At 40.7% G+C, this 23,379-nt stretch overlaps 2 protein-coding genes across 2 annotated transcripts in view; both read left to right on the top strand.

Annotated features, from left to right (window-relative positions):
- The first annotated feature begins 259 nt into the window (after window positions 1–259).
- On the top strand, window positions 260–15,561 carry LTV1 (LTV1 ribosome biogenesis factor). Its single transcript, XM_039230904.1, has 11 exons — window positions 260–771; window positions 1,769–1,900; window positions 3,718–3,891; window positions 8,139–8,226; window positions 9,978–10,116; window positions 10,482–10,737; window positions 11,783–11,910; window positions 13,613–13,752; window positions 14,069–14,121; window positions 14,374–14,574; window positions 14,700–15,561. The coding sequence occupies exons 1-11, from the start codon at window positions 769–771 to the stop codon at window positions 14,808–14,810; spliced, it is 1,425 nt and encodes a 474-aa protein (XP_039086835.1). The 5' UTR covers window positions 260–768; the 3' UTR covers window positions 14,811–15,561.
- An 86-nt stretch (window positions 15,562–15,647) lies between these two features.
- The window catches only part of ZC2HC1B (zinc finger C2HC-type containing 1B), a 43,389-nt gene continuing 35,657 nt past the window's right edge, over window positions 15,648–23,379 (top strand). The window contains exon 1 of the mRNA XM_039230905.1: window positions 15,648–15,834. Within this exon, the coding sequence (XP_039086836.1) occupies window positions 15,807–15,834 (28 nt within the window). The 5' untranslated portion in view covers window positions 15,648–15,806. The remainder of the gene's footprint in view (window positions 15,835–23,379) is intronic.

The raw sequence follows: 23,379 nt of genomic DNA, 5'->3' as shown, positions 1-23,379 counted from the left end.
TAGCAAGGCCCTGATCCTCCGTTGCTAAGGCAACCAATTCCGCGCCGGCCCAGAGGAGACAGAACCTGAAACCTCGGTGACCTGGGAGGGTGGCCACCTTCCTTGTGTGTGTGTGCGTGTGTGTGTGTGTTTGACCTGGGAGAGTGGCCACCTTCTGTGTGTGTTTGTGTCCTTGTGTGTGTGTGTGTGTGTGTGTGTGTGTTTGACCTGGCAGGGTGGCCACCTTCCGTGTGTGTGAGTGTGTGTGTGTGTGTGTGTGTGTGTGTGTGTGTGTGTGTGTGTTACGGATGGGATAGGTTGGGAATACAATGGTCAATAGGGGCGCTACATACGTTGCCTGCCTCTGTTCTCGGTAGAGGGCGCTACAAAAGCAAGTTCCCCTAGAAACAGCAACCCCTCTTTCGCGCCTCACCGCCACAAAGGCTCCCAACACTCCCTTTCCCAGCTTACTTGATTTTGGCCGGAAAAGCCCCGCCCTCCCGGGGATGAAAACAGCCCCACCTCCCAATAGCTTCTCGCGATCGTTGCGACGGAGCCAGCTATGGGTAACTTCCGGCCGCGACCCCTGCAGCTCTTCGGCGATTGGCCCATGTCCACCGCCGGTGCTTAACTTCCTGTCTGGGTTCCGGGGTTGCACGTGTGTTGAGGCCTAAAGACGCAGCTGGAATCCGGGCTTCGCCGGCGTTTTGGTTGTAGCGAGTCTCTTCCCCGGGGGTAACAGCGTGTCGTAGTCGCTCTTCTGTGGGGTGAGCGCCGCGCGGCTGCAACATGGTGAGCAAGGCTCGTTGTCTCGCGGACGGGGCGCTCTGGTTTTGCAGACGCCAGGCGGCTTCCTCTGGTGCCAGGGGCTCCTGCCGCCAGGGATTGGGAGGGCCGGCCCAAAGGTGCGGGGAGGCGTCTTGGCGTCCCAGTGCGCTGTATGGGCCACCCTCACCACCCCGGGCATACTTTGCAGTGTAGATTACTTCTCCCACGGCCAGGCCTCCCCGAGGAGTGGAAAGAAGAGAATGGCTTTTCTTTTTTCCTAAGAGGGCTAAAAAATCTGTGAACGCAGACACACAAACGCGTCACCTTGTGCCCCGTGCAGTCGAGAGGAGGGGGAGTTGGCCGGTTTCTCCAGGCGTTGGAGTGCCAGGTCGGCTCATCGGGTGTTCTCGGCATAGGGAACTTGTGGGAGAGTCTAAGGTTGGGCCCGAAGCAAGATGGCTTACTCACCTGGGATGGTGCTTTCTCAATGTAGAAAGTCAGAGTTGGGTAGGGGAATACGAGTGTAGAAAGAGATGATGCATCTTACTGTAGTCGTGCTGTCCTGGTTTCATTTAATAGTTGGTACACGAGGTGCATAACTTGCTTGAAATGGTCTTCCCCGGATTTTCCGCTGACGGCTTCCTCGTCATTCTGGTCAATTGTCAGGGACCTTCTCTGAGCACCCAGTCTAAAGTCACTCTCATTTGCACTTCACTCTGTTTTATTTTCTTTACTTGAAGTCTTTTTTTACTTATGATTTGCTTGATAAGAATAGGATCTGTGACCTCATTGCTGTGTCCCCAGCCCCCATAACAAGGTTTGGCACAGAGTAAGTGCCATCAAATGTTTATCAAAGGAAGGGAAGTAAAGATTTTCTCCAACGTTGTTGATATTGCTTACCACAAAAATGGAAGTTTTAAAAATCTGTAGACCCTTTATATAACTTCCTGAAGGTGCCTCTGTGGACTCTGGTCTTTTTTGTTCTTTTTCAATGGCTGACTCTGATTCTGTTCCTTTGAAGCCTCACAGGAAGAAAAAGCCTTTTATAGAGAAGAAGAAAGCTGTATCTTTCCACCTGGTCCACCGGAGCCAGCGAGATCCTTTAGCCGCCGATGAGACTGCACCCCAGAGGGTTCTGTTGCCCACACAGAAAGTAGGTCCTGTTCTACAGCCAATCGGTTTGTAAGCGAACTGTCAGTAGTTGTTTAAATTGTTAGCCAGCTGCCTTTCTCCGACAACCTGTGATCTTCTGGGAAACAAAACCTATGACTTAGTTTTCAGTAAATGTACTGATTTTTACGTCTTGGATATTTGATTGAGAGGATAAAGCATCTTTATTTGAGTTGTTTAAATGAGCAAATCTTGTAGAGTAACAGTGAGTATTTACTAAACCAGCTACAATGCTGCATGATTATTTAGGGCTTTTCTGTTGTTTCAAAACCACAGGCTGCATTTTGCCACCTCCTCACTTAACTCATGAATTAGCTTTTAAAAATGCTAGGAAACCTTTAAAAAGTTGATTTGATAATTGTCACAGCGTAAGTTTTGGTAAATTTGATAGGAAGTCTTGGGGAACATTGACCATATTTAGCTTTTTAGTAAAGCCTACTTGTGTGTTGGGAAGGTTTTTTTGCCTGTAATTAATAAGAAATTGTACTTACTTGTCAGGACTGTCGGGTCTTTTAGCCCTCCAAGTACATGACAAATTTCCGTGTGTGTGTGTGTGTGTTTCTTGGCCTGAATTTTAAAAAGAAAAAAGTTTTAATTAAAAACCTTTTTAAAAATGTTTTTATTTATCTTTGAGAGAGAGAGACCAGAGTGCAAGTGGGGCGGGAAGGGGAAGACATAGAATCCAAAGCAGGCTCCAGGCTCTGAACTCTCACCACAGAGCCCAGTGCTGGGCTCGAATTCATGACCTATGAGATCATGACCTGAGCCAAAGTTGGACGCTTAGCTGACTGAGCCACCCAGGCGCCCTGGCCTGAATTTTTTATTTGAACTATAGTTGTACAGTGTTACATTACTTTCAGGTGCACATTATAGCGATTTGACAAGCCTGTATGTTAAGCTGTGCTCACCACAGCAAAGGTACCATTTGTCACTAAACAATGCTGTTATAGTACCATTGGCCATATTCCCTATGCTGTACCTTTTATTCCATGACTTAACTCATTCCATAGCTAGAAGACTGTATCCTATTTCCCTTCACCTATTTGCCCAACCGCCCCNGCCATCAGTTTTGTTCACTGTAGTTATGGATCTGTTTCTGCTTGTGTGTGGTTTTTTTTAAATTCCACATATAAGTGAAATCATAGGTGTTTGTCTTTGTCTGACTTCCTTCATTTAGCATAATACTCTCTTTAAGTCTGTGTTGCAGATGGCAAGAACTCATTGGTTTTTTTTTTATGGCTGAATAATATTCCATTGTGTATATATGTATTTATATATTTTCTGCATCTTTATCACTTCCTCTGTCAGTGGACATTTGGGTTGCTTCCATATCTTGGTCATTGTAAAGAATGCTGCAGTCAACATAGGATTCCATATATTTTTTCAAATTAGTGTTTTCATTTTCTTTGAGTAAATTGCAGTGGAATTACTGGATTATATGAGATTCCTATAATTTTTTGAGGAACTTCTGTTTTCCACAGTGATTTCACCAGTTTATATTCCCACCAGCAGTGCATGAGTGTTCCTTTTTCTCCACATTCTTACCAACACTTGTTATTTTTTTTTTTATTTTTCTACCTTGGCTTGAATTGTTGCACAGAAATGTAGAAGCAGTAATTGTTATTTCATTTAAATTGTACATAGCACTTGGGTTTAGAATCTGTTTCCTGAGTTGTCTCGTTCTTATTTGCCACACTTTCATGTGCCTTATGCTTCCTATTCTGAAAGCTGTGCTCACTAGAAGGTTCCTGTGGCTTGTGCTTGGAAGAGGTACCAATTCCATTTTGTTTATTATCCTAGGTAAATGATGAAGAAAGGCGAGCAGAACAGAGGAAGTATGGGGTGTTCTTCGATGATGACTATGACTATCTGCAGCACCTGAAGGAACCATCTGGGCCCTCAGAGCTTATTCCCACAAGTGCCTTCAGTGTACCTAGCCGAAGAGATGAAAAAGAAGAAACTTTAGAAATTTCAGTAAGACTTTTTATCAATATATGTGGGAGAGAGTGAAGAAACCACCATTTGTAAGTCAAGATAACTAGGGCAAGAAGTGGTGTCAATCTGAAGAACACAAAAATAAGCCATGCCCTCACTTAAAATTATGTGTGTGTGCGTGCTCACAGGAGAGACTAGGCTTCTTATTCTCTGGTGGCAGCTGTTGAAAGTTGCAGCCTTTGATAGGGTTAGAACCTTTGATTAATAGATGTAGTCGTGTTAGATAGCACCTTCCAATAGAAGAAAAGCAACTGACATTGTGTATGTTAACTATTTAGTGTCATAAACTGTCTTCTAAGATAGAACTTAATTTTTGTGGAATGTTCAGATCTTTAACAGTTATAAAAATCTGTGGGCCAACCATGAGAGAATAGAAGCAGTAGATATTATAATGAAGTTCCTGTTACTCTTCTCAACAAAAATGCAGTCCGCTTTAATTTTTCGTTTCAAGTACAAGCTAGAGTATGTATCTCTACGAAATTAGTGCTACTAATTTAAGTTCGGTTTCTTCATTTATGTTCAGGATACCTGTGTCCTGTGTCGTATGACTTTATCTTTTTGTTTAGTATTAGTATACAGTAAATTTTCCCTGTGAAACTTTTATATCACCTAGCATTTAAAAAAAGATATTCGTTTATTGGGTTTGTTGACAGAAAGAAGAGTTAAAAAGGGCACTGATGTCTCCTGCTTCTTATTTTCCGGTCTTGTCACGGTCTAGGCATTCTTTTCCTCAGTGAAGTGTGATCATAGTTCCTTCAGTCTATAGCTTGTTGCTTAAGAAGAGTCAACAGGGTTGCGTTTCCGGGTATTATCCCAGAGGAAAGTAGGAAACACAGCTGTTCTCGTTCACTTCCTAGGTGGTAGCTCTCTTGTAAGGCTTCATAGGCCACTCCCACAGCCCACTCCCACATCTCTGTCCTAGCAGAACCACCTCCTCTACTGCTGCTTTCCCAAGGCGATATTACTGTCAGGTGTAGGGTAGGTATCTTACTGTCTCACCTCCTTCCGTGACCCTGTGAGGGAGGGGATAGGGTCTGGTAGTGCTTCAACTTCATCTTTTTTTTTTTTTTTTTAAACGTTTATTTATTTTTGAGAGACAGAGGCAAGCAGGGGAGGGACAGAGCGAGAGGGAGACACAGAATCCAAACCAGGCTCCAGGCTCTCAGGTGTCAGCACAGAACCCAGTGTGGGGCTTGGCTCCATGAACTGTGAGCTGACAACCAGAGCTAAAGTCAGATGCTTAACTGACTCAGCCACCCAGGTGCCCCTTGTTTCAACTTTATCTTTGGGAGAAAAGTCTTAATAAAGTTCTTGTATTCTCTTGGCTGGATTGTATTGGCAGATTAGCTTTTGAGGGGCACCTGGGTGGCTCATTTGATTAAGTAGCTGGCTTTGGTCATGATCTTGCGGTTCATGGGCTTGAGCTCCGCGTCAGGCTCTGTGCTGACCGCTCACAGCCTGGAGCCTGCTTCTGATCCTGTGTCTCCCTGTCTCTCTGCCTCTCCCTGGCTCACAGTCTATCTCAAATAAATGTTTAAGAGAAAAACACTCTTAATGGACGGTTCAGAGATATTTATAAGAATGAGTGAATTATGTTTAAAAACAAAAATGCCATCTGTTTTCTGTAGCATGATGCAAAAATATGGATGAGTCCTTTGTGCTTTTTTGACTTTAAAGTATTTTGTAACCACAAAAGTTGACTAAACCAGAAATGCTGAATAAACTCTAGAAACAGAAAATGAAGCAGTAAAGAGCAGTCCTGTGTGAGCCACCTGATTGTCACACGAAGGAGAGGAGGTCCTGCCATGGTGGAAAGCAGCCAGGCAGACCCAGCGAGTTCACAGCTACTGCAGCCAATAAAAATCATACGTGTTTTTTCATGTTTGTTTATTTTGAGAGAGAGGGTGAGCACAAGCAGGCGAGGGGCAGAGAGAGAGGGAGTGAGAGACTCCTAAGCAGGCTTTGCCATCAGTGCAGAGCCCAATAGGAGGCTCAGTCTCACAAACTGAGATCACGGCCTGAGCTGAAATCAAGAGTCAGATGCATAACCAACTGAGCCACCCAGGTGCTCCCACCTTTTTTTAAAAACATAATGACTAAACTGTGTATGTGATTCTTTGACTGGTTTTTAAGATTTGAAAAATATCTCCAAAGGTCACTAAGCATAAACTGATTCTCCCTTTTTTTTTTTTTTTTTAAATATTTTTATTTATTTCTAGGAGGGAGAGAGAGAGAGAGACAGCATGAGCAGGGGAGGGTCAGAGAGAGAGGGAGACAACAGAATCTGAAACAGGCTCCAGGCTCTGAGCTGGCTGTCAGCACAGAGCCCAATGCGGGGCCCGGACCCGTGAACCGCGAGATCATGACCCAAGCGAAAGTCGGACGCTTAACCGACTAAGCCACCCAGGCGCCCCCTCCCTTTTGTTTTTTTAAGGTGTATTCATTTTTCAGAGAGTGTGAGTGGGGAAGTCTCAGTAAAGCTGTTTTTTGTTTTGTTTTTAAATAAAGACTCTGTAGCAGAAACCGCATCTTTTCCTATACTTAGGCCACCAAGAAGTGCCTTTTGGAAGCTAAGTTTGCTTGCTGTTCATTACTCTACGTAGCTTTTACTCCTGCTGCTCAAAGGTATCCATTTCCATGTGCTCCATAAGCGAGCGAGAACCAACGTCTCCGCTTTCTGCCTGCTACTAGACTGAGGATGAGGTGGACAATGGAGTACATGAGATAGAGAACATGTCATGACCCTCACGTTGGTAACTAGTTGGTTGAAAAAAGATCAGAGCATAAGGACCAGTCAGTTACATGTGCCAGCACAAGTGGAGTTATTTGTATGGTGTGAAGAATGAAAGGGATTTCACCCAAAGGAAAGTTCTAGGAGAGTGATCAAGAAGGCCTTCATGGAGGAGGGAGGAACTGAGCTGGACACTAAAGGGTGGGTTGTATTGAAGAGAGAGGAAAGAAACATTCCAGTTAGACGGGGTATAGGTAGTAGTGTGGACCAGTGTGTGACATGTGTGCTCCATACATTTGAATTATTCCATGATGTGAGGAACTGGACCTGAATTACACCGAGGTCATCTTACCGAGTATACTGAGTAACAGTTACTTGGTCACATAGAATAGGCCTTCATTTTACAGACCTTGAAAATCAGTGAAAAAAAATCAAAACCTGTTACAAGTTAGAGAAGATTACATAAAATAGTAAAGGAGTGTTAATCTGGAAGTGATGTGAGGGTTGGATTAAGTGTGGGATAGCTAAGCAGTGGTGGTAGTAATCTACATCTTGATTAGCCATGAGTAAGATGGTGCCCGAAAGACTGATGTGATACCACTTTATACAAGAGAGTTCAAAGGGTTCGAGGGATGGAGAGAAATGATTATGACCATCCCAGGATTTAAGATAGCCAATTCAGGGAAGTGCTCTGCTGTTAACCAGAAATTGGCATGTTATCTCAGCTTAGGAGGGAAAAGATTAAATCTTGAAATGAGGACAGTGGCATTGCAAAATCTGGATTTGAATCCCAGAACATCACTTAACAAGCTGTTTGAGGCAGGCATGGCATTTGATCTTTCTTAGCTTTTGTTGAGTAAAACGTGCTGATATCTCATGGGCATTAAATGGAATAATACTGGAGAACACTTTGAAGTTGCAGGGAATTTGCATGCTTCAGCGGATGGGATGTACATGTTTAGAATATTTAACTGGAGCACAAGTGAGAGAATGCAGGATACAGTGCATTAGTTTTCCTAGGACTACCATAACAAATTACCACACATTACCACTGGGTGGCTTACAACAACGGAAATGTATCCTGTCACAGTTCTGGACGTCAAGTCCAAAAGGAAGCTTTCAGCTGCATTGCTTGCATTGTGGAGGCTCAGGGCAAGAACACTGTCTCACACCTATCTCCTTGCTTTTGGTGGTTACCAGCAGTCCTTAGTGTTCCTTGGCTTTTGTTGGCCCATTGCTCCAGTTTGCTTGAATCTTCACATGGCATTCTCCCCTGTCTTCATGTCATCACTTGGCCTTACAGGGACACACCAGTCTTAATGAATTAGGGCCCACCATAATCCATTGTCACCTCATAACTAATTACATTTGCAAGGATCCTGTTTCCAAATGGGGTTGCATTCTGAGCTATTGGGTGGACATGAATTTTGGGGGGACACTTCAACCCAGTTCAGAAGTATTTCAAATCTAACCATTGTGTAATTTCTCTTTCAAGACCACGGGAATTCAGTTGCCTTCGTCAGTATTTGCTTCAGAGTTTGAGGAAGATGTTGGATTGTTGAATAAAGCAGCTCCTGTTTCAGGTGTGCTTGATTTCTTGAATTTTTCAAGTGATTTGATTTGTATTACAAAAAAGAAAGCATAGTAATGATCGTTTTTCTGTTTCTGATAAAGTGATGAAACAATTTAAAATGTGTCTGAATTCAGATCAGAGGTCATTAGGAAAGGATGAGTGATCGGGATCCTTTTCTTTCATTGCCATCGAATTCTCAGTCTTTGAAGTTCATTTTTGGAGAGGAAAGTAAGAAAACTGTGGAGATCCAGTAGGGGAATTTTCACCTGGACCTAGCCTCTTGGCAGTGGAAACAGTGATGTTCAGTTAGCCTTAGCATGCATATAAACTTGTGGGCGCTTAGGGGGCTTAGTTGGGTGAGCATCTGACTCTTAATTTCAACTAAGGTCATGATCCCAGGGTTGTAGGATGGAGCCTGAAGTCTGCCTGAGATTCTTGCTTGGTCTCTCTCTCCCCCTCTGCCTCCTCTCTCTCATTCACACATTCTCCCTCTCTCTAAAAAACAACAAAACAATAAAACCCCGAAACCTATAATAGACTAAATCTGCTTTTAGAATTTCTCCCAAGAGTATAAGTATTTTATGGAAGTCTGTTTTACCATCTGTTCTAGATACAGTGAAAAATTTAATGTTTTATTTTTTTATTATCAGCATTGTATTTTAGAACAAACAGAAGTGGTTTGGTATTTTCTCTTGAATTGTCTTAATTATTGACTAACATTTGCCTCTCAGCATTCATTCATTGATTGCACAGATTTTTGAGTTACTGCAACATGATGGGCTCTAGGGTTAAACCAGAATAAAACACAGTTTCTGACTTCAAGGAATTTATCATCAGTTGGGAAAGATGGACAGTAAAGGGGAAATTACAGTTAACTGTACAAATGGATGAATGGTTTAGGTAATAGTGGGCAAGTTGTCCTGGAGAAAATGGGGTCTAAGTTATTGCTTAAGTAGAAGCTAGGCAGGTGGATGAAGGAGAGGTTATTCTAAACAGGAAACTGCATGTGCAAAATTGAGAGAACATGAATGCAGGAAACCATATTTGGAATGAGGCTGGAGAGTCCAGCAAGAGCCACATTATGAAGAGTGTTAGAAGCCATGTCAGTTCATGAGTTTGAACCTGAGTTTTTTCATAGACTCTAGTTTTACACACAGAAGAAACAGGATTTATTAAACTCTTCTAGGCCAGAAAAACAGTTTTAACGGGCCACACATACTTAGAGTTACTTTTTTTTTTTTTTTTTTTAAGTTGGTTTACTTTGAGAGACAGCAAGCACACCCGAGCCCCGGAGAGACAGAGAGAGGGAGAGAGAATCCCAAGCATGCCCCATGCTGTCAGTGCATAGTCCGACACGGGGCTCCAACCCATAAACTGTGAGATCACCACCTGAGCCGAAATCCAGTCAGACACTTAATCCACTGAGTCGCCCAGGTGTCCCAATTTGAGTTACTTCTTACAGGTGAACTTGAAACCCGATTCTAACTGCAGGTGGAAGCTTTGAATTTTACTAAGTAGACAAAGTTTAATATCTGTAATGCAAGAGTTTTTATGATTACTGAAACCAGAGGTATTTTCCCATTTCCTCACATTCATCCCTCTCTGTCTGTTCCTCACTAGACTGAGTTTGAAGTTTTTAATCATTTTTTTAAATCCTCAATACGTTGGTAGAATGTGGCATACAATAGGTACTCAGATTATGTTATGTGAAGGAATCCTGTTTTCTTGGGAAGTGGTGCTAATTTTTTGTTTTGTTTCTAGGACCACGACTGGATTTTGATCCTGACATTGTTGCGGCTCTTGATGATGATTTTGATTTTGATAATCCAGACAATCTGCTTGAAGATGATTTTATTCTTCAGGCCAATAAACCAACAGAGGAAGATGGAATGGATATACAGTATGTGTGGTTTCTTTCAAATTGGGAATGACCTGACTGTTGCTTCTTCAATAGAGTAGTATCTATAGAATGTTAACACTGGAAGAGACCTTTGAGAGCGTTTAATCTGACTCTTTTGTATTTTAGAACAGAAAATGTGAGGCTTGAGGTCTTTACAAATTGACGATAGGTGGGGCTAAAGTCCAAGTTGCCTGATTGCTGGTTCATTACTTTCCCAGCCCTACCAGACAGGTCAGGCAGCACAGCTGTTCCTGCCCCAACCAGGAATCCTGCCTGAAATCCCCTCAAATTTTACTTGTATAAAGTCATTTGGTTCTGTTGTTTCTCAAGTTGTTTTGACAGTTAATTTATGGCTCTGACTTTAGGAAATCTGAGGCTGAAGATGACAGTGAGTGGGAAGATGTGGATGATGAGAAGGAAAGAGGTAGTGATGATGAGAACTATGGCTCTGCGGGCTCATCAGCTGAGGCCATGTCTGTCCCTGGAAAACCTCTGGGGGCTGTAGAAAAGCATCTGTTCTGGGAAGAGGAAACAAAAAGTCGCTTTACTGAGTATTCTATAACATCCTCAGTCATGAGGAGAAATGAACAGCTGACTCTTCATGATGAGAGATTTGAGAAGGTAAGGTCCCCAGATAAGGACCCTTTTGATGATACTGGTTCCTGGTAAATTTCATGACATTGGAACTCAAAGCCAGAACTTTCAACATTAGAAATCGCCTGTCTTATTGAAACAGATTACAAAATCATCCTAGTTTTAATTCTGGAAAGAATGCATATAGATCAGAGACAGCTGATAGAACTTCCTGACTTTCTTTAGAGAGGTTTGATACTTTGAAAATGAGAGTCTGGCTCCAATCCCCAAGATTATGCTGTTTTCCTCAAGCGCTGGCCTGGGCGTAAACAAAATTCCATTGCTTTTCTGTTTTTTATGTATGTTTGCTCACTGATACAGCCCCAAGTCTAATGTGGTGTCAGGCATGTGGTAAGAATTCAGAGTGTTCAGCAAACGATGAATGGGTGGAGGGTGGGTTTCTTCCTTCAGAATGAATCAAAAAGGTTCTACCTTTGCTACCTTTTCACTAAATACCAATAGGTGAACTGTTACTACAGATAACCTCACTCTTCAGCAGGATTCACGTCACCCCCTGTTTACTCTTAACAGCATTTTATACAGTACACATTTAAGCAAGAATGAAATTTGTAACGAAGTCCCCTTTAAGTTTGAAAGCATCTGTAGAGTATTCTGAAGTAAAGATTTCTACCCAGCATTTGTTCTGTAAGCTGAACAGGATGATTATCTTTCACTTACATATTAAATGGCAGCCTATTTTCCGTCTAAGTGTCAGTCTTAAAGTACTGGGTAGAATGTCTTCCACATGCTATTGTTATGGTGCTAATTCCTGCTAATATTGTAATGGTGCTTGTGATCTCATGGTAGTGCTTAAATAATTGTGTAGAAAGGAAATTAATGTAAACACCGGGGTGCGTAGCTAGCTCAGTTGGTGGAGCATGCCAACTCGTGATCTCAGGGTTGGGAGTTCAAGTCGCAATTTGGGTGTAGAGAGTACTTTTAAAAACCTTTAAAAGAAAAATTAAATGTAACATTTAAATGCAATAGTTTTAATACTTTTTTCTTCATGGTATCTTTTTTCTTAATATATAAGTTTTATGAGCAGTATGACGATGATGAAATTGGAGCTCTGGATAATGCTGAATTGGAAGGTTCAATTCAAGTAGACAGCAATCGCTTAGAGGAAGTCTTGAATGACTACTATAAAGAGAAGGCAGAGAAGTACGTGCCTTTTCCTTGTTTACTTTTTTCCACTTTCGTTTTTCTGCATGCTTTCTTACGGTTTTATGGATTTCCATCCATCATTAAAGTAGCGTCCATTGTCTCAAACGGAGGGTGAACTCAGCTCAAGACAAAGTAGTATTTTCTAGCTCTTAGTTCCAAAAAGTTTTTAAAAACCCATAGCAGAGATAAAAGATGAAAACCAGAGTACAGTTGTTTTGCAAGAGTCCAATCCTTGACAGAGATGCTCTTTAGATTTCTAAAAACTTATTTTCAAATTGAGGAAATCTATTGGATTCAATAAAGATGAATTTCTCTGGTGAGTGAGGAGGTAAGGGTTCTTCCTGTCTTTATTTTTATTTTTTATAGAAGGAAGGGTGGTGATTAGATACTGGGTACCAAAGGGCCAGAGTTCTAAGTCCATAGTTGAGAGGATACAAGAATGAAAGGAGCCCTTTGGTCACGGGGAATGTTCCTGACCACCCAGGACACTTCCCATGTCAAAAGAACATTCTGAGAGCTTTACTTGATAGGATCATTTTATTGAGAAAAACAAAGCATTAATGAATAAGGAGACTTCAAGCCTGAAATTGGTAGGGAGCTCAGAGGCATGACAAGCAGGGTGACTTCTCTTTTCCTCATTTTCAAATAAAGTGTTTAGTTCGACATCTGAATCTAGAAAATCACCCTGTCAGAATCTGTATTGAGAAAGTGATATGTTTTACTTCAGTGTTGATTCACATTTTGATATTAAGGTCCAGAAACTGACTGTAACTTTGGGTGGGAACATACTGAGAGCCACTTTCTTTATGGCTCTAACCTGAGAGTCATAATCGAAGGGCTTGAGGGTTAGAGTGGGGGGTGCCAGGGCACATTCCACTTGGGGAGTAGGGTGGTGCTTTTAGCCTCCTTGGCTGAAGAATTCTGACTTCTGATTATATACGCTCTTCTTTACATCTTTCTGAAATACCAGATGTTCTGAGAAGTTGATTTTTATGGCTCGTAGATAAGAATTTGTCTGTCCAGCCATATTAGTATAACTTTACAGTTAAATGTTTGGCAAATCAGCATCCATATCGAGGTTATTTTTCTGTGAGAAACTAATGAAGGGGCCTGCTGGAGGGGTCTGCTACTCCATGATCACTGTCATTTGCAGATCTTACAGTAGGACAGGGGCTGCATATTTTGAGCAAATTATTTGACCACTTTGGAGAGACAGATTGGGTAGTATTTTTCAAGTCTTTGAAAAGACTGTGTTTTAGGAAAGCTGCCATCTTGTTTAATGTATTACAACCTTGCAGAGATCTTTCTCTCAATGGAATGAATATTGGGGCTGGGAGTGCTTGGATATTTTTGAAATGCTACTGTTTCCTCGGCGCCTGGGTGGCTTAATCGGTTGGGTGTCTGACTTTGGCTCAGGTCCTGATCTCATGGTTTTTGAGTTCAATCCCTGCATCGGGCCCTGTGCTGATGGCTCAGAGTCTGGAGCCTGCTTCAGATTCTGTCTTCCCCCTCTCTGCCCCTCTCCCCACTCATACTCTGTGTCTCTCTCTCTCTCTCTCTCTCAGAAACATACACACACACAAATTGAAATGCTGTTGTTTCCGTAGCTCTTCAAGTGCAGTTGTAGTAACATACAATATAATAATGGGTGGTTGTTTTGTTTTTCCCTCTTTTGTCTTCTTTTTCAAAAACTCAAAAGTTGTGTAAAACTGAATACTCTTGAACCCTTCGAAGATCAGGACCTGCTAATGAATGAACTGGATGGGTCTGAGGAGGAAGAGATTGTTACTATAGTTCTTGAAGAAGCTAAAGAGAAGTGGGATTGTGAATCTATTTGTAGTAAGTATTTTAGTGTCCTTTTTACTGATAAAGGTATGGTAGTGATTTTAAGGTATTAAATACATCAGTTATTTGAAAAAGTTCATTTTTTTGTGTGGAAATGATTTGGAAAAGTAATATTCCTGTTAGTAATTGAAAAAGTTTCAAAACCTCTATAATAAGAGAGACTCCGCCATCTTGGCCCCTCCTCTATAATAGGAGAGACTCTACTGTTATTTTGAACTATGAAAAGATTAAAGTCGGGAAGACAGTAGGAACTCAGTAATGTATTCTGAACTGAAAGTGTGCTTACTGATATGTTTTTGTTTTTTTAAAGGTACATATTCCAATTTATATAACCATCCACAACTTATCAAGTATCAACCAAAGGTAAGTCCTAGTGTCCTGAGCTATTTGAAGTATGCAGTGCAGAAAAACGTGTACAAATTATTTTCTCACTGTAGTGTATCCCTTTGTGGCTGGCAGCACTGTTGGGAAGAGCAACACATGATGTGTCATTAGTGAGCTGTGTGTGTGTGTGTGTGTGAGAGAGAGAGAGAGAGAGAGAGAGAGCGCGCGTGCGCACTCTTTTTTGATAGGAATGGGAAATGACCTAGTATGATTTTTATCTTTTATTTTCAGCCCAAACAAATTCAAATATCTTCTAAAACAGGAATACCTCTCAATGTCTTACCTAAGAAAGGACTCACAGCAAAGCAAGTTGAAAGAATGCAGATGATTAATGGTAGTGATCTGCCAAAGGTGTCAACCCAACCTCGATCTAAAAATGAAAGCAAAGAAGATAAAAGAATGAGAAAGAAGGCTATAAAAGAGGAGCGCAAGGTGAAGTACTTTTCTCAAATGGGAGATTCACAAAGAGCTCATGGGGCAGTGGTCATGGAAATTTTCTTTTGTAAAATTAGTCTGCGTTTGTTAGATTTGAATAACACAAATGTATTCTTATACAGGAACGGAGAGTGGAGAAGAAAGCTAACAAATTAGCCTTCAAACTGGAGAAAAGAAGGCAGGAAAAGGAGTTGTTGAACTTGAAGAACAATGTTGAGGGTCTCAAGCTATGACAGTAGAACATTAAGATAAGGTGCCTTCCCCATTGGGGCTCCTTGTTATGTTCAGTAATGTACAAGGATCTTCAGAGAGACAAAACTATTTAATCTGCCATTTTTACTGGCAGGTGTTTATACTACCAAGTTTTCTCTACCATCTGTCTTGTAAATATTGTAACATTAAAAAAAATAAATTTAGAAATAAAACTCTGAAATAAATGATTTCACAAATGTGAAATGTTTGGATGAGTTGAAGGAAAACATCTTCATAATGTAAATGGAATTGGTGTATTCTTCATTTATTTGTATGATTGTCCCAGCTGTCTTTTGCAGATGTTCTCAAATGTTTCTTTGAAACCTCTCCACTCCTTTTTAGGAGTTAAGTGGTTTAATTTGCTGTATGTAGAAAAGTGACCCCATTAAACCCCATTTTGAAATGCTGAGTGGTAAGTTTTCTCCTGAGAAGGTTCCACCGGTAGGAACTAAGTTTCCCTTGCTGTGTGCAAAGGCTATTTCAGAAGATTGGTAAAACTGAGTATCAAGGTTGTTGGGACTCAACTACTGGATGACTGACTTTTGGAATTTAGAAACAGTGAAGACAGGAAGCAGAAGAAAAAATAATCAAGAAAACTTCCTTGGCTTCAGTGAGTACCTGGCTCAAAATCAGAAATATTTACTTCAGTAAATAACTAGAAAATTTGTCTTTTCAACATTATTTAATGCTTGGAACCATTCATATTTGACTAAAAGACACAGTTGAAAATTTTCCTTGTTTTTTTGGTGAGCTTTTTTGTTGTTGTTTTGGTTTTAGTTTTTTGTCCCCCTGTAAACTTCTTCAAGGCTCAAGCAATGACACCATCACAATTGTTAATTATTTGGTAAACTGACTTCCTTGCAACAGAAGAGTTATTAGTGACCCTTGTACCTGTGCCCATGACTAATGTGTTGTTATCTGGACTGTTCTGGGGGCAAAAAAATCTGAGGACACTGTTGTTCTGAGTTGGGAACAGAATGGCTGAGACTGAAGCATTTGTAGCCGGTGAGCTGCATTTGATAACTAAATTATTAGAGAGACTTTTCTATAATTCATTTGTGACTTTTCCAAACTTAGGTGGTGTTATTTTGTTCTGTTTGGTTGTCTTTGTTTTAAGTTATAAACCTAGGTACTCTAGGATTTTTAAGAACTGTGAAAAACAGTAGCATTAGGTACTCAACCAAAATTGATATAAACTCAGCGGAAGAGCTTATTATAGAAATAGACTCTGACTGGGAAGTGTATATTTAAATGTCAGTCTGCAGAAGTAAAAGGTCAGATGATGGTTATGTTAATAACTGAATGTATTAAATCCTAACAGGATTGACCATTTATTTTGGTAGCTATCTCAGTTGAAGGTTCTAAAACCAGCAAACCAGCAAGAATCTTAGAATAATATTTTGACTTGATGTTATGCAGATTCCTTAGGAGTCTTTTTTTTTTTTTCATATACATGTTTGTATGTATGTGTGTGTGTATATATATATAATTTCTGAGAGGGGGAGAGAGCAAGAGCTGGGGAGGGGTAGAGAGGGGGAGACCGAGAATCCATCCCAGCAGGCTCTGCGCTACCAGCGAAGAGCCCCATGTGGGGCTTGAACTCAACTGTGAGATCATGAGCTGAGTCAAAACCAAGAGTCAGAGAGTTAACCTACTGAGCCACCCAGGTTCTCCACTTTAGGAGCTTCTAATACCATTTTACTCAATCCAGCAGGTTTAAATCGGCACATTTTATATTTTCCAGTCAAGGGAAGAGGACTGTAAGCCATGAATCTTGCTGAAGCATTATTGTGATTTTGGCTGATTATCTTCTAAATTTAAAGATCTTCATTTTATTCTGGAGAACGAACCTTACATATTTTGGATTACTTTGTAAAGTTTTGGAGTATTTGTGATTTGAGTTGTTTATAAACAATGGTTGGGAACTTAACAAAAGGTCCTTGTGAATGTTGGAAGTCCAGAGCGATAAGGGGGTTCTTGCCTTCGGGGACTGCATCAGCTGTGGAGCAGGGTGTGTGTGGCAGAGCTGGCCACACCGAGTCACTGAGAAGTACCAATTGAAATGAGGATCTTGGTACTTGCTGTTTGTTCCCCTTGAAGTGCTTACCTCAGATTACGCTTACTTAAGGTCAGTGTTCAGTTGTCACCTCCAGCTATAAGCTTTCACCTGACCGTATTTAAAAACAGCAACATCGCTCCCCCGCATTTTTTATGCTCCTTCCCTGCTTTATGGTCTCTGGCATCTATTGGCATCTGAGTTATATCTTGTTTTTCGGTCTCCTCTCAGTAGGGCAGGGAAGTTTTGTTCACTGCTTTATCCGCATGGTCTAGAACAGGTTGTGGCATTTGGCAAATGTTCACTAAGTAGTATATAAATGAATGCATAGGGAAGACATTTCACCAAAGAATTGCGTAAACTTGGAAGGAACCCTAGGACCTAGCCTTCAGGTTAGCTAGGAGAAAAAAGGCCTGAGGCATCCCAGGTAGGGCGCAAAGTCATGAATTTGCTTGCCCCTATTTTGTATGAGCACTGTTACTTTTTTTTTTTTTTTAACAAATAGCTTATTGTGAAGTTAGTTTCCACATAACACCCAGTGCTCATCCCCACAAGTGCCCTCCTCCATGCCCATCACCCCCCCTCCCCCCCACACCCATCAGCCCTCAGTTTGTTCTCAACATTCAAGAGTCTCTCATGGTTTGCCTCTCTCCCTCTCCCTCACTATTTCCCCCCTTCTTCTCCCCCATGGTCCTCCGTTAAGTTCCTCCTAATCCTCCTATACGTGCAAACATAATGGTATTTGTCCTTCTCTGCCTGACTTATTTCGCTCAGCATAACACCCTCAAGGTCCATCCATGTTGCTACACATGGCCAGATTTCGTTGTTTCTCATTGTCATGTAGTATTCCATGGTATAGATAAACCACATCTTCTTGATCCATTCGTCCGTGGATGGACACTTAGGCTCTTTCCATGTTTTGGCTATTGTTGAGAGTGCTGCTATGAACATTGGGGTACATGTGCTCCTGTGCATCAGCATTTCTGTATCCCTTGGGTAAATCCCTAGCAGTGCTATTGCTGGGTCATAGGGGAGTTCTATTGTGAGTTTCCTGAGGAACCTCCACACTGTTTTCCAGAGGGGCTGTACCAGTTTACATTCCCACCAACAGTGTAGGAGGGTGCCCGTTTCTCCGCATCCTCGCCAGCATCTAGAGTTCTCTGATTGGCTCATTTTAGCCACTCTGACTGGCGTGAGGTGGTATCTCAGTGTGGTTTTGATTTGTATTTCCCTGATGAGGAGGGATGCTGAGCATCGTTTTATGTGTCTGTTGGCCATCTGGATGTCCTCTTTGGAGAAGTGTCTGTTCATATCTTCTGCCCATTTCTTTACTGGGTTGTTTTTCAGTTGTGGAGTTCGGTGAGTTCCTTATAGATTTTGGATGTTAACCCTTTATCTGATATGTCATTTGCAACTATTTTTTTCCCCTTCCGTAGGTTGCCTATTAGTTTTATGGATTGTTTCCTTTGCCATGAGCACCGTTACTTCTTGTTAAAAGTCACTTTCAGATGTTTCAAATCTGTTATTTTAAAAGTCTAAGTATCAAGAGCTATTAACATTTGTGTATATTATCTTGTGGCCCATTGTATCCATACCTCCATTGTGATGTCATCAAATCATCACAGGTGAAGGATAGCCCCAGCCATCTTGTAACTTTATCAGTACATTTATGTCACTTTCTCCTGTGCATTGACATTAGTATGGTTTTATCTACCTTGGTGGTTACAATGAAGAATCAGGATAAGGTAAAAGTTCTAATGGCCTTACTTTGTTTTTCATTTCTTTTTTTAAAGAAAGAAAATCTAGAAGCCACCTGTGGTCCCGTCCTCATTTTCATTCCACTCTGTCCCCTCAGGAACTCTTAAGTACAGTCTAGATTATATTAATCATCACCTGTATGGTATTCCTAAATACAATATCTTGTTTAGTTTTGAAACACGAATCTGGCTTTATGAGGGCAATGTTTTACTACCAGTTGATGAAGGCATCCTTGAGCTGAATGCTCTCTGAGCCTGAGTTCAGCTTCTAGAGTTTACAAGAGGCCCAGGTGCAGATGTCATTGAGCCAGGTGATGAGTGAGTCCCAGGGAACACAAGTCCCCACAGTTGAAACATCCTGGATCTCCTGCATAAATATGCTTAGTGGCTGAATCCTTGTTTTATATTTTCTGCTTCTAAGGTCACCATGATCTCAAGATCAATGCAGAACCTTCCTGTAGAGTGAAATGAGTGTCCTCAGCCCATCTAGATGTCAGAATGGGAAGGGAAGAATGAGCACTCCAGTTGGATATGGTCAGACAAGCCAAGTATAGAATAGAATAGGAGCCAGATACACTAGGACATACTGTCCTCTGATTACAAAGGCAGTGAACATCTTGCTCACAACAGCCTTCAACGTGTCTGTTTTTCATTACACACCTTCAGATATGGACTGTTTGCTTAGTTCTAGTGCCCAGCTGTCACCCTGGGAATTACTTTCTCTCTTGTGTTGAATCGCCTGTTTGTTACATGGTTTACTCACATTGCTGAGCCCGTTCTCCAGTAATCCTTGAGACAGGATATGTGGGAAGTCAGCTTCTTGAAACTTAAAGTGATAAGAAATGTACTTAACCCTTATATTTGAACAATAGCGTGGCTAGGTATGAAATTATAGGTTGTAGATTGTTTTCCCTCAGAAATTGAAAGGATTTTTCCTCCATATATTTACAAGTTTACTGTGTGGGAATCTGAAGCCATTCTGATTCCTAATATTTTGTATGTTGTTATTTTTTTTAATCTCCGTAGAATTCTATCTCTAGCATTCTGAAGTTTCACGATGTTGTTACAGATCTATTTTCATCCATTGTGTGGTGTCTTTTCAGTGGAGGCTCATGTCCTTTCACCTCTGGAAATCATTAAAGTTTTTTATTTTCTTCCTTGTGTTTATCTCCTTTTTGCTCTTGAACTGTTATTTGGAGTAGGACCTTCTGGACCAGAGGTACTCAAATTGCTTATATTTCTCTCCCAACTCTATGCCGTTTTACTTTCTGAAAGATTTCCTTAAGTGTATCTTCCAGACTTTGTTGAGTTTTTCATTTTTCCTAGAAGACTTTAATTCCTAAGAGTTTTAATTTTTCTTTAAATTGCTTTTTTACTTGTTTTGGGCTTTCATGCTAGAGTTTTTCCTCAGATCTTTGGAAATTCCTGTCTGTTGGCTCATTAAGACTAGAAGGAGACACTGGAAATTCTGAATGGATAAGCAGCGTTTAATAATTTTGAGCTTTATGGTAGAGTGTGAGCTATTAGGGAATCTTTCCAATCTTGGTATCTTTAGGTATTTTGTCATGGAATGGTTATATTCTCAGGGAAGTTTTCATTCTGCCTTGACTCAGTCTGGTAGGCAGAGTTCTGTGAGCCAAGTAGAGGAAGGTAATTTGGGGTATTCTTATGAACAGCATCACTGTTCATGAAGTAATCACTAGATTAATCACCATATATGCACACCTATGACATCAACCTTGATTAATCGAGTCCCTATTTGCGAATTTGCCTACTTGCTAAAATTTGAAAGTCTAAAAAGGTGACTCAACCTTTTCTTCTTTTAAATATTTATATCTGAGAGAGAGCACTGACAGAGGATGTGGTTCTTTCATGGCCATTCACAGACCTGCACATAGCAGTTACAAAGCTGACTCACAGAGCATCTGGGTGGCTCAGTCAGTTAAGTGCCCAACTTTGGCTCAGGTCATGATCTTGTGGTTTGTGGGTTCAAGCCCCGCTTCTGGCTTTCTACTATCTGTGCTGAACCTGCTTCGGATCCTCTGTCACCCTCTCTCTCTCTGCCCCTCCTCTGTCAGTGCGCTCTCTCATATATAAATATTTAAAAGAAGAAAAGGTTGAGTCACCCAACATGCATGTTCTCAGCAAAAGTAGAACAAAGTGATGCCCTGCCTTGTTTCAGCTCCCTTCCGGTAAACAAGTGTCCTTTCACAGTTTGTACCACATTTTTTCATGTTTTTGCAATTTTTCTTGATGATTTTGCTGTTCAAAATGACCCCCAAACACAGTGTTGAAATGTAGTCTAGTGTCTGAGTACAGGAAGTCTGTGATGTGGCTTATGGAGAAAATATGTCTGTTAGATAAGCTTCATCCAGGCCTGAGTTATAGTGTTGCTGACTAAGAGTGTTCACGGTTACTGAATCAACAATATATATATTTATACAAGGTGCCTTTAAGTAGGTTGATAGGTTGATAAAAAGTGTGACCAGAGACTCACAGGACCCTGACCCTGTATTTCCCCCAGAAGTAATAAGTCTGTCTTTGCCCATTCCGTGCTCACAGAGACGTTATGGAATGTCACTACCACAAATAGCATGAGGCACTGCTGAAGCCATGGGTAGGCAGAACTACTCTTTTAATCCTTTTGGGAGAGTAGACTTACAAGGATTAAAAAAGTAGACAACTCCCAGAGTTGGAGAGGGCAGTCACCCAGAGGGTATGGAGTGAGGGAGAGGATCTAGAAATCCACTTCTTTTCAGAAAACTTTTATCTTGGCCCTCTATTTTGGCAAGCCCTTCCTCGTTTATCTCTTCCCAGTTCCACAGGTACTTGCTGCTCTGGGGCTTCCTACAACTTTGAAGGGTTCTGCAGTGTGGTTTGGGAAGTGGATGTTGATGTAGTGTTAAGTCTTCCAGGTCACTTATGTCTATCACTTTTCCAGAGTCCAAATTTTTGGTCTTCTTTCCTCCATGGCCCTTGGCTCTCTTTGTCTCTTTTCCTTTATTGCAGTTTTTTTGGGAACTTGGGGAGAAGCAAAAACTGATTTGGGGGTTCTCTCAGCCATCCTGTCTTAATTCCTTTTTTTTCTTTTAGAACTCATGCTGCTAAGATAAGTTAATAAGTTGTCACCCCCTTCACCATAGGGCCCAAGGAAGATGTTGATATTGGTAATATTTGTATGTTCTGGACTGCAGAGAACGACTTTTAGAGTTTTTTGACTGACAACTGAATGAGAAAATGTCTTCCTTTTTTCTTTTCTACCATGCTTTTATAAGGAAGTGTGGATTGGTAGGTGTCTATACAGAGCATTCTTAACTTCCAGTTCAGAAAGAGAATGTCTAGTCAGGAGTAAAAGTTTTTGCAATATCATTACAGCCATAATCCTCTCCAGGCTTATTTTTCATTGTTAGCATGCTAAACAAAATTGTTGATGGCTTCCAGATCACTTTATTTTCCTCATTTAAAAAATTGTCTTAAGATTTTAAACCAATGTGTAAAAGTAATAGCCAATATATAAAAATAATGGCCACTTCAGTAGTCTACTAAGTAATACTCCTATTAGGGTAAAGACAGAAATCTCTAAGTTGGTACTTCTTGTTTTAGAATTTTTCCCATCAAAGGGTTCTTTTTAAAAATGTCAGTGTTTTAATTTTTAAAACAATAGTATTGTTTGTAGAAAAATTGAAAATGCAGGAAACTAAATGTGCACCTTTTTATCACTTAGGTGTGTGTGTCTATCATATATATATATATGTATATGTATGCATGTACATATCTATCTCCAGTCTTTATTTGTAGATATAGGAATAAAAATGTATCATTAACATTTTCCATGTTCTCCCACAGATCATTTTTAGTCACTACATTCTCATTCACTGGTTGGCAACCTATTTCCTAGTATAATTTTTGACTATGCAGGCCATGTGATCTCTGTTAACAACTACTCTACTGTTGTAGTGTGAAAGCAGCAATAGATATAATATAAACAAATGGGCATGATTCTTTACCAATAAAACTTTACTTACAAAAAAATACAGTGTCAGATTTGGCCTACTGGCCACAATTTGCTGACCCCCAGATTTTTTTTTAAACTTTTTATTTTGATAAAATTAGTGCACAAGAATTGCAAAATAGAGATCCCATTCACCTTTTACCCAGTTTCCCCAGCTTAAGTTCCAGTTTAAATAACTATAGTGCAATATCAAAACCAGGAAATATGCATTGGTACAATATACATTTATAGTTCCAGACCATTTTATTACATCTGTAATAACTGCAACCACATTCTAGGTACAGAACTATTCCATTACCCAAAGGTCTCCCTCATTGTACCCTAATATAGTCACAACCACCTCCCTCCCAGACTAGTCTTCTCTGCTAGCAATCCCTGTTTCCCATCTTTATAATTTTGTCATTTTGAGATTATTGTACAAATGAAATGATACAGTATGTGGCCTTTTTGAGATCGGCTTTTTTCACTCAGCATTGAGATCCATCTAGGTGTTGCCTATATCAGTAGTGTTGTGTTACTGAACAGTATTCCAGGTTTGGGTATTAACAGTATAACCATTCACCTGTTGCAAGGCATTTTGGTGGTTTTAAATAATTCTTTGAAGGTTCTAGTGATCACATATTCTATGTGATTCAGCCTTCTGGAACAAGCACTATAGACCTCATTGATTTCCATGTTTGGATCAACTGAGAGGCACGTGTTCTCTTCCTTATAGTCAAGCTTCA

This window comes from Hyaena hyaena, unplaced genomic scaffold, assembly GCF_003009895.1.
Source record: "Hyaena hyaena isolate Hyena2069 unplaced genomic scaffold, ASM300989v1 scaffold_52, whole genome shotgun sequence".
NCBI lineage: Eukaryota > Metazoa > Chordata > Mammalia > Carnivora > Hyaenidae > Hyaena > Hyaena hyaena.
Note: the sequence above shows the minus strand (reverse complement) of the source record. Positions and strands in the feature narration are given on the sequence as shown.